The sequence below is a fragment of the Hemicordylus capensis genome, chromosome 2 (assembly GCF_027244095.1).
Source record: "Hemicordylus capensis ecotype Gifberg chromosome 2, rHemCap1.1.pri, whole genome shotgun sequence".
NCBI lineage: Eukaryota > Metazoa > Chordata > Lepidosauria > Squamata > Cordylidae > Hemicordylus > Hemicordylus capensis.
Window position 1 is genome coordinate 272,149,685 of NC_069658.1, and position 16,917 is coordinate 272,166,601.

Consider the following 16,917-nt stretch of genomic DNA (forward strand, 5'->3'; position numbering starts at 1 on the left):
GGGATTTAGAATCTTTCCTCTTTTTGGACTCCTTTTTGGAATCCTTTTTTGGCTCTACTTCAGTGGCTGGGGGGTTATTTGCAATTGGCAGTATACCACCAAGTATCTCTTCCATTTTTTGACTTTGGGAAATGATAGGAATGATTTTAAATGAAAAGGGTAAGAAAAAGAAGAAAAGTGAAAGAAACAGAAGAAAGCATAACAAAAGAAAGGGGGAAACGCTAAAAGCAAATTCATAACAACAATAACAATAATAATAATAAAATTAATAAATACCAACTATCAGGCAATAAAAGAAGCAAAGCAAAGTCAGAAGTAAAAAGAAAACAAGGAACACCGAACTCTGTTGCCCTGACAAGATGTATCAAACAAGCTGTGACTTGAGTGGCAGCCTTATAATGTGAAATACAAGTAATGTGTATAATAATTCATGATGATGTTTACCAGAGAGCTTACAAAAACACTTCATTATTTTCTAACACTCTGTTATTCAGCAGCATATGTAGAACAGAGTGTGACATCTCACTGTATAGAATTCAACTTCCCAAAAGAAAAGCATCAGTAAAACAAATACCATAGCAAGCACTCTATAGAGAAATTAAACCTGACCTCAGCAACACTTTCAGGTGTAAACTCTTATTATCCTAAAATTGCTGTTTAACTATTATGGCTGTCAAGTGGCGAAAGAATTTTAAGCATTCCATTCACTTTGAACAGGTATGCAGCCTGATCCACTATATTAGGCTAAATGGGTAGAACTGACCAAGGGAAGGTAATTGCCTAACTGGCAAACCACTCCTATGTAAAGTTATTGAAACATTACATGGGTACAGTTTATACGCTTCTGTACTTGTGCTGATGTATCCTATAATGCTGAAACAGAGATTTTAGGAAGTCAGAAGCATTTTGCACCATGCTGGATTTTCCAGCCATGGAAAAGCCTTAATGTAGTACAAAAGGTATGCAAAAAGTCAGAACTTTACCCTTCCCTTCCTCTCATGCTGTTATAAATGAACGGAGAATGTAGGATTAACGCCTCTCTACCCATCTGCCCGAATCAAATGAAATACAGATAGTCTTTCTTTCTTTGTTTTTTTCATCCACCTATCCTGGAAGAAAAGTGGGTGTTTTGAAACGTTGCTGCTTGCTGGAGCCAATACGTGTGAACATTTCTTATGGGAGGAAAGAAAGGGAGCCTGTTGTTCACCTCTGCTTGACACTGATACAGTTTAATATAATAATAATAATAATAATAATAATAATAATAATAATAATAATAATACTGGCTGCACAAGAACAGGCACTAAGAACAAATGCAATAAGAGCAAAAGTAGAAAAATCCACCACAAACAGCAAGTGCCGCCTTTGTAAAGAAGCAGATGAAACAGTGGACCACCTAATCAGCTGTTGTAAAAAGATCGCACAGACTGACTACAAACAAAGGCATGACAAGGTAGCAGGGATGATACACTGGAACATCTGCAAAAAATACAAGCTACCTGTAGCCAAAAATTGGTGGGACCATAAAATTGAAAAAGTTGAAGAAAATGAAGATGTAAAAATATTATGGGACTTCCAACTACAAACAGACAAACATCTGCCACACAATACACCAGATATAACTGTAGTCGAGAAGAAAGAAAAACAAGTCAAAATAATCGACATAGCAATACCAGGGGATAGCAGAATAGAAGAAAAAGAAATAGAAAAAAATCACCAAATACAAAGATCTACAAATTGAAATTGAAAGGCTGTGGCAGAAAAAGACCAAAATAATCCCAGTGGTAATTGGCGCCCTGGGTGCAGTTCCAAAAGACCTTGAAGAGTCCCTCAATACCATAGGGGTCACAGAAATCACCATCAGCCAATTACAAAAAGCAGCTTTACTGGGAACAGCCTATATTCTGCGACGATATCTATAACCATTGACAATAAAATTCTGGCATCCCAGGTCCTTGGGAAGGACTCGATGTCTGGATAAAACAAACCAGTCAATAACACCTGTCTGACTGTGTAAACAAGAAATAATAAACAACTTTTTTTGTAGGCTGCCCCACAATAAATTGTTCTCTTAGTCATCCATGCTGCTCCCGGCAGTGCAGGTCATATGGGCACGTGGCTTGCATACTGAAAGGATAAAGGTTGAACCCTGCCTTCCCCCTGCCCATCCCGCCGCTCGCCCAGTCGTGTGAATGGGCTCATTGTATTGTATCCAATTGCATCATTTCATCAACCAAATTGTTCATCAGATTGTATGCAATGAAAAGTGATCTGATAGAGCCTGTATTGTATCAGACGTGATTACTGGCCCGATGTGATTCACAGCCTTACTATCTATCCCAGCATGGTGTAGTGGTTAGCATATTGGACCAGGATTTGAAGACACAGGTTCAAACCCCTGATTAGCCCTGAAGTTCTTGAGTTGACCTCAGTCCAATCACTTATCTCTCAGCCTAATCTACCTCACAGGGTTGTTGTGAGGATAAAATGAGAGGTGAGAAGAATCATGGATGCTGCCCTGAGCTCACTGAAGAGAGGCTAGGATATAAATGCAATAAATATCTATCTATCTATGAAATGATGGAGATTGAAGGCAAATTTGCTGCTGTAGCCTGCTGGAGGGAGATGCATTCTGCAGCTTCACACCACCCCATATTCTTCCCAAACTTCATCAAGACATGTTTGTGGGTGAATAAAAGTAGAAGCTCAATTGCAATTACTTGATTTTTTTTTCTGTGTTCATTTAATAGGCTCCTTTGGCTCCTTTAGTGAGCCAGTTACACATTAATAAGAATGCAGACATTGGGGACTATTGTGTGTTATCCAAACAAATCTGTGCTTTAGAAAGGGATTCTCCCCTTGCTGGTAGAGGCAGGAGTCGTCCCCTTACCTGTTGCCATGAACATGTGACGCACAAAAGGCAAAACTGTAGTGAAGCAAGGTGGGGTCAATCATCACTCCATTTTCCGCTCGCTCGAGCAAATCACTGAGGTAGCAGAGATGCCTGTGACAGCCTCTGACTCCATTACGTGCGCAATACTCATCTAGCACAAATACCTGGCCAGGACTGAACCAGCCCTGTATGGAAACAGAGGGAACTGATTTCAAATTTAGCTTTTATTTTTTTCAAGACACAGCAATTATTAGATCTGGAGATGTGATGTTAGACAAGGACTGCAAATATGGATCAAGAATATCTAATTAGCACTTGAAATTAAATGCATATGTAAACCCACCGAATATTTTCTTCAACCTAGCATTAATGTATAACTTGACATGTATCCAGTAATGTTTGTAAGATAGCTGGATAAACTGGCTGACGTGCTGCACAATTTAATGCAGGCATTTCAGAACACAGGAACACATAGGCAGCTGACATATACAGAGTCAGACTAAAGGCCCATCTAGCTCAGTATTGTCTACACAGACTGGCAGTGGCTTTTTCCTGTGCCACTGCGGGCATCTAAGAAATGTGTCCACAGTACTGCACAACATGGCCACTACTACTTAAAGGCTTGTTCACACAACCACCGCCAAGGTAGGAGAAGAACCCAGCCTAGGCAGAAGAGCCAGATGCACTCCCGATTTCTGCTTATGTCCTTGCAAATAGTAAGCTGGGAGGTCGGGAGAATTATCATGTGCCACCTAGCAGTTGGGTAGGGCGGTTTTCCTTCCTACCTTGGTAGAATGCTATGGATGGAATCTTGGTAGGACATGCTTATCCTACCCAGCTCCCACCTGGAACACAATCATTCTCCTGCCTCCCACCATAATGTTTGCAAGCACATGGCCGAAAATCAGGAGCATGTCCAGCTCTCACTTCTCCTACCCAGCAGTTGTGTGAACAAGCCTAGCCTTGCGCTACTGCACATAGTGATGATATTTACATTACTCCCAGTGCAAGTAGCATCATGATGTGCAATTGTGCCAGGATAAATAGTAGAAGAAAAGCCCTATTGTGTGGAACCATGCATGTGTTTGTTAGAAACCTGCAGCAGCACAGATGGATCTGAACCACCTACATTAAGCTGCACAGTATGTCAACCACTTAATATCACAATTGCAGAGCATATCAAATACAACTAGAACATTTCATTAGATTATAGAATTAATTGACTGGTTTGCATAGCGTTTACGACTTACTACCTATTGGCCAGAAAAATCAAAGCAAAAGAGAAATAAATAATAAATTTTTAAAAAATAAACTTTATTTGTTAGCCATCCCATAACATATTGTTCTCTGGGTGGCTTCCAACACAACAGTAAAACTTGAGATAAAAACACACAATACATTAAATCATGACCAAAAAAAAAGAGGGGGAAAGAAAGTACAAAATACAATACAAAACAATTTAAAAGGTCTGAATGAACAAAAAAGTTGTCACCAAGCACCTAAAGGAACAAAGGGATGAAGCTAGGCAAACTTACTGGGGAGGCTATTCCATAACTGGGGTGCAACCACCGAAAAGTCTCTCTCCCTAGTAGCCATCCACCTCACCTTGTTTGGCAGGGGCACTCAGAGGAGGGCCTCCAAAGAAAAAGTCCAGCTTGGGACATACAGTATGGGGCAAGGCATTCTCTCAAGCAACCTGGTCCCAAGCCAATTAGGGCTTTAAAGGTTACATTAGCACTTTGAAATTAGTTGAGCAATCTTTATCTGCTGTAAATAAAACCGATATCAGTACCATACAAATCATACAAAATAAAAACACCTTTTAAATGTTTCTCTTTTAATTCTGCTTTCTACCTTACAAGGAGCTGTGGGCTTTGATTAATCTGGAGATGAAACAGAGTCAACTGATAGATTTTTATATTTTCTAAAAATAGGGTACATTCTCTACTTATTACTATTATTTATATACAACTTTTTCAATGAAGACATTTTCTAAGTGGTTTACATAGAAAAAGAATAATAATAAGAAAATGGTTCCCTCCCTGTCTTCCAAAGGACTCACAGTCTAAAAGGAAACACAAGGTAGATACCAGCCTCAGCCACTGAAGGAATGCTGTGCTGGGACTGAAAAGGACCAGTTGCTCTCCCCCTGCTAAATATAAGAGAACCACCACTTTGAAAGATGCCTTTTTGCCTAAAATTATTATTGACACTCCTTGCAGCCTGAAATCATATAGCAATAGCAGCAATAGCAATAGCACTTACATTTATATACCACTCTATAGCCGGAACTCTCTAAGCGGTTTACAATGATGTAGCATATTGCCTCCAACATTCTGGGTACTCATTTTACCGACCTCAGAAGGATGGAAGGCTGAGTCAACCCTGAGCCCCTGGTCAGGATCAAACTTGTAACCTTCTGGTTACAGGGCAGCAGTTTTACCACTGCGCCACCAGGGGCTCATATCTACTACCTTGTGAGTAATCAGCATGAATCTGAACATCTCCTCCTGAAGCTATCAAGATTTGTATAAAGTGCTGACATTTGGGGATCATTTCAGCAGGCCTAGCTCCCTCCACCTTTTTGCTTTTAGAGCCAGCGTGGTGTAGTGGTTAGAGTGCTGGACTAGGACCAGAGACCTGAATTCAAATCCCCATTCAGCCATGATACTTGCCGGGTGACTCTGGGCCAGTTACTTCTCTCACAGCCTAAGCTACTTCACAGGGTTGTTGTGAGGAGAAACCTAACTGTGTACACTGCTCTGGGCTCCTTGGAGGAAGAGCAGAATGTAAATGTTAAAAAAATAATTACCTTCTTGCCTGATCTATCCTGAGTTCCTAAACACTCAGGAGGCAGTGTTTTTGCAAGATCTTGTGTCATTATAGTTGATCCTAATTCTAGAATATGGCTTTTAGATTTTTCTTATGGATCTATTTTTATGGATTACTGCTATTAATACATTTGTCCATATTTATTTATTTTTTATTTATTGGATTTAAGAAAATGTCATTACTATTTTATATTAATATCATAATTACAATTTAACCCTGGCCAGCATGGCTACACCATCCAGCTCTTCAGACTAATGTCACTGCAACAGTGAGTGGCATGCTGCTGGGGGTGAGTGATGGGGCCAGGGCGGGACTTCCGTCTCCACTAGACACTGTGCACGAGTACAGCATCTTTCACAATAACATCTGAGTAGGGCTACAGAGATAACACCATCGCATCAAAGCGGTGTCAGATGCTCTAAACCAGGGATTCTCAATGTCGGGTCCCCAGATCTTATTGGACTTTAACTCCCATAATCCCCAGCCAAAGGCCACTGGGCCTGGGGATTATGGGAGTTGAAGTCCAATAACATCTGGGGACCCAACGTTGAGAATCCCTGCTCTAAACCACTGAAGAAGTAGCTGGTCTATAAAACACTCTGTTGCACTTCCATTTGGGCATTACTGTAGTAAGTTAGTAGTAAACAAACTCCCTTGGGATTGTTTTTAATGAAAGGCGGTATATAAATCTAACAAAAAAATAAAAACAATAAATAAATACATTGAAGCAATGTCTGGAAGTGCCCCTTAGGGTACTTACATTATATGTTTATTCTAAATAACCAGTTTAAGAAGTTTTTTTGTCTTGAACTGGATTTTTTTGGTCTGGTATAAGCTTCAGTGCATAGGAAGCATATGAGTACTACATAGAGAACATTCTGTAGAGTTGTTCAGACATTTTAAACTCCTTCACAAACAGATTGGGTGGCGTGGGTGTTCTTCATGGATGGAGCCATGAATCAGAATCTGATCTGGTGCTCCCGTGATTGCAGAAAAGACCATTCCGTTAACATAGTGACAGGTTTTAGCTGTGCTCATATGAATGAAAGCTTAGATATGACACTAAGATTGGATGCAGTGGATCATATATTAATTCTTCCTCATGGCTGTGACCATGACACCATTTAGTGCTAAATAATATGGAAAGCATTGAAGTCCAAACTAATGGGAATTAGTAGCTGTAGTTGCATATGTATCCTTATTTAAACTCTTGTGTGGGCAGACAAATTATACCATTGTGGTGTCATTGATCCTACGAGCTTTGGATGGATGTGCAGTAGCTCACAGAGCCACACCTCTGGAGTAAAAGAAGTTTTTCCACACTCCAGTAATAACACAAAATAATAATAATAATATAGAGGGGTATATTATCCCTTAACTGTACTGAAAGCAAACCAACTACCTTCCAATAACAACGTTTATTAATAGGACAGCTGGATGTAATTCTGGTTCCAAAACTCCCATTGATCTTAACAAATGAGATCATATTAAAGATTAAGATTACAATTAGGATGGTACCTTGAGTAACACTTTATTGAATCTCACTGCACATTGATATGGAGAAATTATGCCTAATGCTAACTGTGTAAAGAAGCATCTTATAAAGAGAGATGCTTATATTCATCAAAGGAAGAACAGTTGCTGTTTAGCCCAGCACGGTGGATCTCCCTAGTGGCTGTTGCTGGTTTAGATTGTGAGCCCTTTTGAGACTGCGGAACCATTTTTTCCTCCCCCTTGATAACTGCTTTTTGCTGAAAAGCACTGAATATTTTAGTAATAATAATAAAAATATCTCCTATGTGTAGTGTTCTCTCTCTCTCATGTTCAGTAGGAAACCAGAGATGTGAAATACCAAGAAAGTTTGCCATGTCAATAGAAAGCCAGCGTGGTGTAGTGGTTAGGGTGCTGGACTAGGACCGGGGAGACCGGGGTTCAAATCCCCATTCAGCCATGAAACTAGCTGGGCGACTCTGGGCCAGTCACTTCTCTCTCAGCCTAACCTACTTCACAGGGTTGTTGTGAGGAGAAACTTAAGTATGTAGTACACCACTCTGGGCTCCTTGGAGGAAGAGTGGGATATAAAATGTGTAAAAAAATTTTTTTTTTTAAAAATGCCTGCATTTATCTGTTATACCTGGTGCTAATCTGGTCTTGCTCTGATGAGGAAATTAGGGTGCAATAATTTTTGTGTCCAGAAACATCCTAAATAAATCTGAAAGTGGCTTATCAGATTGAGGATAGGAGGTTCTACATTTTTCTCTTTTATGTCAGAATCTTTATATCTCTGACAACACAGATGAAATTCTATGAGATTCCATTTCACAATAAACCACATTAAAAGTGGCTTTGATAGCCCAGTTATACCAAACCCTATCTTGTAAACTCACTGTGGCTTAACATGTCAAAATATTATAAAGTAATTACAAACATTACTATACTAACAATAAAATACATACAAAAAATAGCCTAGACATTTCCCACTACCCCCTCGCTACCCCCGGCACCAGGCTCTTCCCAGTGAGTGGGAAGCAGGAAAGCCCAAAATGGGCTCTTCCTGCTTTGCATCGGCCCAGAACCAGCTGGGAATGCAAGGCATGTGGAATTATAGTTCTGCCTCTGGCACTGGGGTCTACTAGCATGTAAGCCATATGGGTTATATAAACGCTAGTCATGTGATCAATACCTTGCAAAATGGATGAGTATGTGTGTAGTGCATATGGATTCTGGAATTCATGGAACTTAGGGCAGGAGCAATAGATGGCTTAATCCCAATGCCTCCTCCCTGCATCCATCCGTACAGAGATAAAATATCTGCACAGGACTAATGTCTCCCGAGGGACACAGATAAAGCAATATCAAGAAGCTGCTCTTGGTTAACCTTAGAGAAGAAGCTAAAGGTAAAGTGTGCCGTTGTGTCGGTGTCAACTCCTGGTGACCACAGAGCCCTGTGGTTGTGTTTGGTAGAATACAGCAGGGATTTACCATTGCCATATCCCACTCAGTATGAGTTGATGCCTTTAGGTTTTGCTTTTTGTTTTTTAACATTGATAAAAACAAGCTGTTTAGAGCTTTATGGGTCAGATTTTGGATTACAACTGGCAGGTGATTAAAAGCCAATGGAACTCAGGTGTATTTTAAGCACAGTGGTATTATATTTCCAGCAGTCCATCTTGTTTGTACCAGCTGACTTATTTGAACAATCTTCAAGGGCAGCTACACATACTAAGAAGTGTTACAATAGTGAAGTCTCAAGGTTACATGGGCATGAGTTAACAATGAAGCATCTTTCTAAATCAGTCCTAGCACACCAGGAGATGATACCAATGATAGCAATGATGAAATCATCATTTGACTGAAGAGTGCTCTTGCTATGAAAATAATGTACAGCAAAGGTAGCTTTTCAGGTAGACTCTCACTTAATTTGAAATTCTCTAAATAGGATTAGAGCAGTCATACAGTGTTTTGCAAAATGTTGTCAAATTTTCCATATTATAGGGGTGCTGAATAACTGTTAAGCTGCATTTCTATAATGTCTCAAAACTGCAAAATCTTTCATCTTTTAATTGAAAAGTTCCTGCGGCGACTAGATCAGTGCCCTGCCCCTTTAGGCAACTTCTTTGCCACCCCATCTGCCACCCCAAATGCTACGTCTTTGAAATGACGCTACTGTGAAAAGATTAAAATATATTTTCTACCATTCGGATGACACCAAATCTTTTCTGGATGCCAAAATAGCTACTGTTGAGGAGAGCTGAAAAAATATCAATTAAGAACTCAAGTCGAAGGGATTTGCTTATCTTTGTTGGGCCAACTCCAGAACAGATTGAAAAGGGATTAAAATAATGAGGGGCAGAATCAAAGGCATGGGAAACAGACACCGTTCCTTTCATTACTCCAATCGCCAGAAAGCGCATGTGTGAAAATGAAGATGTCGATTGAGAATAACGCAGAAGGTGGGCTGTCACAAGAGTCCTCTGATGGCGGTTTCTTTTCTGTTGTACTTCAGCAGAGCTAATGGAATGTTGCTTTTAGTGGGGATTGAACAAGAAATATTTGCCATAAAAAATGTTGAGTGTTTTTACTTCTCAATAACATTTTGGTGGGCAAGAGGAAAGTAAAATATAAAAAGCATATTGCTTTGCAGGAGTGGAATTTGGGTTTCCAGAAAAAATATAGCTGTTGAAGCCAGAAAGTAGAGAAGCACATCTTGATGAAAATTTATATAACTTTAATAAAGACGAACTAGCAATGATTGTATTGATATGGCCATATTTGAGAAAATGGTCCAATGAGCTGTATTTTTCAACAAGAACATTTCCATCAGCAACCTTATATTTGCATTGGACTCAGAGGTACAGTTTCATTTCCTAGCTTGCTGCGTCATTTACCCTAATATCTGAAACTTGTCTTTGTTTCGTCTTACTCTAAAGTCTAAACTCAGAAAGATAGGCAAAAGAATATAGTGAATCACTAATTTACCTCTGAAGTAACCATATGTGTTCAGTGAAAAGCAGAACTAGCATTTTTATCCTTTGGTGGGATTTTTGCTTACATACCAACTACAGAACTAGCATTATGGAGTAAGGTTAAAGTCCAACGAAGCTATGTAGGATTTTAGAGAGGGATATCTTATGGTCTACCCAGCAGCCCCTCTAAAAAAAGGTGGACAGAAACTGGTTGGAGACAGGCTGGTCAATAGCCCAAGTAAAATTCCTTGGCTGTTTCATTCTATAATTTGGATTTGTGGATATGCCTATTTTGCTCCTTAGGGCCAAACTAAAAACAATGTTAATCATAATCATATTGTTTGCCTTTGATGTGTGTGTTCTCCCCACAAGTAAGCTGTAAGTGAAGACAATGAAGATAAGGATTTTGGCAAGCTTTGGTATGGGAAGGGTTTTTAAAAACACCCTTTCAGCCTGCAATGAGATCATGATAAAAATCTCTCCACTCACAGGACTGCTTTTTGTATTGAAAGGGAAACTTCCATTGGCAGAAATGCTAGCTTCCCTCCCAAGACAAAGCAGCCATGTGTATAAATCTTGATGGAGCAGGCTAAAAGCTTTTTTAAAAACCCTCCCCTCACCACAGTTCAGATCCTCATTCTCATTCCAGATCTTCTACTGCTGCTATTTACTCTTGAAAAACACATGTGACATGATTAATGCCATGTCTAGTCTAGTTTCATATTCTCCTTGCTTCTTTCTATGAGCACCTACTTTTTCTGGGCCTACTATCAGTCCTGATTCCTTCCCAGCATGTATTTTGGCTATGCGCCCTAGTTTTTCTAGCTCTAATTGTAGATTATGAGGCTGTTCTCACAAGCAGCCAAGACCGGGCTAGGGCAGCCAAGCCTGGGCTTGGCTGCCTGTGAGAACCAGTGGGAGCCAAGCAACTCCCGGAGGCGCCTTGGTGGCAAATCCGCCTAGGGAGCCCGCCTCTTAAACAAGGTTAAGGGAATGAGCACTCCCTTAACCCGATTTACCTGACTGTGCCAGCGCCAGCTGCTTTTAGCCAGCACTGAAGCACTGATGGGCTGCCACCTATCGCTGGGGGGATCCCCACAATGCACTGGGCACTTGCGGTGCTCTCAGTCCAGGTGCATTGTTGGATCTCTGGTGCTCCTAGTCCAGGTGCATTGTGGTATCACCAGGAGCCAGAATAACAAGTTCCAGCCCCGGATCCCTCTGCCCTGTTCCATGCTTCACAGAGCAGGGCTGCTCATGTGGGAGTACGGAGCGCACTCCCACCACCAATGCTTCAATCATCTGCGGGGAAGGTAAGCTCTTTGTAGCCTTCCCCACCCCACCCACCCACCTGCTCTCGGTGATCATGAGAATCACTCCCATGATTCAGCTACTGCAACTTGTATCTGGATGAACCATTGGCAATTTCACCCCAGTCGATCACACCCCTCTTCCATAATGTTACAATTGGCTATGTCTGTCATGGATGTTTCCCCAGAGTTGATATCATTCCAGCAGATGGCTGTTGCTCTCAGTCCAGGCATCCTTTGTCCACTCCATTTCCAGTCTGAAGTAACAAATTCACAAGCTATCTTCAAACTCTCAATAAGCTTCTCGGTATCAAACCAGTTGTCTCACAGCATAACTGAACCTCTCATGGTGCTAAATCTTAAGAATTTACTGGAAACTATTGCAGTACTAAAGCAAAGCATGGAACAGAACATCTTGGGTAAACTGAGCTTAAAGGAAAACAACTATTAAGCATCAATTTAAAAAACGTATCTGAATTTTTTTTTAAACACTTTTAGAAAGGCATAATGGGAACATTCATCTTTACAATCTTGGTACAAAAATGGCAAGAATTGCCCACCTCCCATGCTGTGAATGCCGTAAGCAGAGTGATTTGCCTTGGGCCAATGAGGAGACTGCATCACTCCTCTTGCACAAAGTTGCAAGACGAGGGAAAGAGGGCTATATAGAGCTGAGCCACATGCTTTGGGTATTCCTTTCTTCAACAGTTTTGGGTACAGCAACACCCAGCTCACTTGAAGCTAATTCAGAGATCCTAGCAATGGCACCTAAGAGGCGCAGGCTTTTGATGCGCAGGCTTTTGATGGCTTCCATATTTTCCTCAGACAAGAGACCCAATCCTCAACTGCAAGTTCTTCTCTTGGACATTGGGTCAAGACCTGAGTGGCTTGAGCAACAATCCGACTCAAGTCCTTCAGGGACAGGTGGGCATGCAGCAGGTGGATCTTGTGATCCAGCCCCAGCACAGCATCCCTCCAGTGGCTGTTGCTGGTATCTGCCATGTTTCTTTTTAGATTGTGAGCCCTTTGGTGACAGGGGACCATATTATTTCTGTATTTTGCTTTGTGAACTTTGGTTGGAGAGCAGTATATAAATATCAGTAGTAGTAGTGATGGGCTTGTCCCAGCAGAAATCATGCCTGGCAGTAAGTCAGGTGGAATTTCATCAACACCCAAATCAGGGCGGCTTTTGGCCCTACTGGGCAAGATTTGTGCCTGTCTTGGTGCTTGAAGAGGGTAGATCCTGGAACAATTCATCTTCTCATCTTCCTGTGTCATCCTTGGCCCATACTGGCTTCAGGCAAACCCAGGTGCAGGGTTCCCCAGAGTGGGATGGAAACTGGATGGCAAGAGTGGTGAGGGACCACAGTGTATGCATATCTGTCCTGACATCGCTGGCTCCCTCCGCCCCAGCTTACGGGGGAGGCTGTGGACTGGGAGTGGCTCTGCTGGGGACAGATTTCCTTCCTGTCTCATTGCAGACCCCAGCATAGGTGCTGGAGACACCAGATGGAGTGACGTTCACCAAGACTCCCAGGTTCTGGACCCCTACTGTACAGACCTTTCAGCATGATGCGCTGAGAGGATTGAACATTGTGGATTTGACTCACCGTGTGGTGGTACTGGCCTCAGGCTCATCAGGAACAGTTCATGTGCCTCAGCTGCATGTGGTCTAGGGGACCAAACAAGGTCAAGTGGTGCTTACCATCAAGACTGGACCAGGCAAGCCGGTGTGGGAGAAGTTGGTGTGGCACCTCAGGGCTTCAGAGCCAAGAGGCCAGTTGGCCATTCCACCAATAGCCAGAATTAGTCTCTTATATCATGTAGCACCCTGGGGAATTTGAGAGTGGTAGGCAGTGTTTGGGGCCTCAACTCACAAACTGGTGTACTGAGATTGAGTCCAAATGCAGGGGATGGTGGGCCAAATTCTGCTTTCTTATAGGGTAATTGGTCCTCCCAATGCAATCCATATATGGAGATTTTAGCTCCCTTGGATTGCCATGTCCAGCAAACCATGAAATCTGGAGTGGGGGGTACATTAATTTATTCTCCCTGCTATTTGGGGACCCAGAGCACAAGCTGTTAGTAAAGGATGGCATTCTGACTACTCTGCCGAGAGAGGCAGAGAGAGGCAAGCGGCCTTTGGCTGAGAAAAATCAGGATAATTGGTTCTCCGGCTATACAATCTTCATGGCAGTAATACCGCCACTCCAAACCTAGAAGCCCATGTCCTTGGTCAAATACTTAGACATTATACACTATCATGCCTACAACTAATATTCGGGCTTTCCTGGCTGACCTACAATTTCCAGGAAATCTAGGACCAGTAAATGGAGGTACTTTTTCACACAACGCATAATCAACTTGTGGAATTCTCTGCCACAAGATGTAGTTACAGCCAACAACCTGGATGGCTTTAAGAGGGGTTTGGATAACTTAATGGAGAAGAGGTCTATCATCAGCTACTAGTTGGAGGGCTACAGGCCACCTCCAGCCTCAAAGGCAGGATGCCTCTGAGTACCAGTTGCGGGGGAGTAACAGCAGGAGAGAAGGCATGCCCTCAACTCCTGCTGTAGGCTTCCAGTGGCATCTGGTGGGCCACTGTGTGAAACAGGATGCTGGACTAGATGGGCCTTGGGCCTGATTCAGCAGGGCTGTTCTTATGTACAATGAGCAATTCTGGATATGCAGGATCATGTCGTTCTGGGAGGCAGGAAGGATAGTGAATTGTGGTGGAATGCTATGTCCCAAGATAGAGCTGCTGCCAGTAAGAGGGCAGATAGCGGCCATATCCTGTTAGTGGGGATGGCTAGAGGCCTGTACTGGAAGGCCAAGGCCAGGAAAGAGTCCTTGCTAGGGAAGGGAGAAAAGGGGTAGGGATGAGCATGAGCCTGTTTGGCGCTTCCTTTTTCAAGCACTGAACAGGCTCGAATGCAGATGTTTGAGCTGGCTGATAGGGCAAGGAGGAGTACCTTTAAGATGCAGGAAAGGAGCTCATTACTTGCTTGCCCCCACCACACTATTCCCCACCCCCCACACTGGCACCTGTTTTAGAAACAGCTATGCGGGGCTGTTGCTGACCACTCAAATGGCTGGCACTGGCACATGTGTGGTCTGGCCATGTGTGTACCCACATCATGTGGGGCTGCAAGAAGCTGCATTTTGCAATTCTTGGGGATAAAATTGGACTCCATGCAAGGGCTATACAAAGGCCCTTCAAATAAACTGCAGACATTGCACAGCAAAATTCTTGAATTGCAGTCATGCAAGAAAGCCATTCTCAAGGAACTGCAGGTGTCGGCTGGTCATCTGAACTTTGCTTGCCATGTGGTGGCACTTCACGGAGCCTTTTGTTCTCGCATTTCCTGCACAGGCTAGATTGCCCCACCACAGGATCCACTTGACCTGTGGTTTTCATGAGGACCTGGCCATATGGCAGGCTTTCCTCTGGGTCTTCAGTGCAATTTCCTTATGGAGGCGCTCCATGTGCTGGAAAGCGGATTCAATTTCAGATTGAATTAGATTTCAAAGATTCAAATTCAGATTGAATCATATGGTGCGGGATCAGAGGGCTTTGGGTTTTATTGGCAGAGGCAGTGGTGCAGTCCTCATTGGCCTGACTAGCTGAGCTTACAGAAGACCTAATGTTTCTGTAACTTTTCTCCATCCCAGTATCAATCATCCCATAGACGGGGGCAGGGGCCAATTTCTCGAAAAAGGCTGTGGTTTTCTGGTGTGACAATCTGGCCGTGGTGCAAGTGGCGAACTAGGAGTTCTCAAAATCACCCAGAGTAATGGTCTTGGTATGGGAGTTGGTTCTTGGATGTTTGTGTTTCATTTCATTTAATCGCCGCCACATGCCAAGTCTAAATAATGATGCCCTATTGCATTTTCAGTTTTCCAGATTCAGTACGTTAGCACCAGAAGCAGATCCAGAGCTGATGTAATTCCCACCAAAAATCTGGATTCATGGGAAGCTGAGGTAGACAGGGCATTGTTGCTTTCTATTTTCCCTTCTACAAGCACAGCATACAAGAGGAATTTTGCTCAATTCCTAGCCTTTATAGTCTCATATCTCAGTGTTGGAGGCGCAGGGTTCTCCCCTGCACAGGTCCTGCAATTTTTGGTTTGCCTCCACACCTTGGGCCTATCCCCACACACTATGGGGCAGTGGCTGGCAGTGATTAATTTTTTCTGTAAAGCCAGGGGTGCCAACCATCTATGTGACAACTTCAGAGACTCCTTCAGAGTGGTGCAGGGCTGGGCTAGGGAGCAGGTTAATCAGTCAGAGAGAAGATGGCCCTTAATCCCTGCAGCTTTGGCTAAAATATTGGTGGCTCCGCCTCTGATCTGCACTAGTGCATATGAGACCACCCTATAAAGAACAGCTTATTTACTTCTTTTCTTCAGGGTGCTAAGGATTAGCAAGTTATTGAAGCTCTCCTCACGATCAGTGAGAAGAGCTGCTAGGGTTAACTGCGGGGAAGGAGGGCTTACCTTCCCTTCTCTTCCCCACAGACAATCTGAGGGGGTTCTTTGCTCTGGCAGATTGGTGGCACAGGTGAGCAGTGGCTCTCCTGCCATCTGCCCATGCCTCGCCCGGCAGCTCTGGGGACTGGACGAAGGGAAGCACCGCCATGTGGTGACCTGCCCCCAGAGCCCCAGCAATGTATTGTGTGAGTGTGCAGTGCATTCCTGGGGTACCCCTCCCCCTCCCTGAGTGTGCCCGCCATGGCTGCAAGCAGCTGTGGCAGACACACAACCAGAAAAATGGGGTTAGCGGAGTGCACACACGGCTAACCTCGTTTAAGGGGGGACATTTAAGCGGGCTTGCTGCCAGGAGCCACACTGCTCCTGTTGCAGCACATGACCAGCTGAAACTGGGCTGAGCTCTCTTAGCCCGGTTTTGGATGGTTGTGAGAATCGCCTCATTCTCTTGGTCCAAATTTGATTTTTCATGCAGGGTGTTGTGTCAGGACGATGTGGTCTTCATGGCCTCTGGTCTACAACTATGCATTCTATTTTCAAAAGATGATCAGGCAGGAAAAGGGCACCCTGGTGGAGCTACCACTGGCCTGGCCAAACTGGCATATCAGGGAGGTGCATTCGACATGTTGGCTATTCATTTAGAGGAGAATGATATGGTACACATTGCCACTTTGGAGCTCATCACCATGGTAGGCAAGTGACTTGAGCAGGATCTTGGACTTATTCCCCAAAGCTATTGTTGTTTGGATGAAATGCTTCCTTGCCTATGCTGGCCAGGAGTGAGGGACATCAATCCTGTGAACCATGCACGTAAGAAAGTTAACAGTGTGTTGGCCAGGATTGTAGCTTGGAGAGGTGGTGCAAGGCTTTGCAGTATTTTCCCTGTCTGGAGCTCTTAGGAAAAGATTGAATCTGCTTGTCTCAAGAA

At 43.1% G+C, this 16,917-nt stretch overlaps 1 protein-coding gene across 15 annotated transcripts in view; it reads right to left on the minus strand.

Moving 5' to 3' along the window:
- The window catches only part of CADPS (calcium dependent secretion activator), a 544,177-nt gene that overhangs the window by 182,229 nt on the left and 345,031 nt on the right, over positions 1–16,917 (minus strand). For all 15 annotated transcript variants that reach the window (XM_053299036.1, XM_053299049.1, XM_053299045.1 and 12 more), the window contains one exon: positions 2,891–3,078. In XM_053299036.1, coding sequence (XP_053155011.1) covers positions 2,891–3,078 — 188 coding nt within the window. The remainder of the gene's footprint in view (positions 1–2,890; positions 3,079–16,917) is intronic.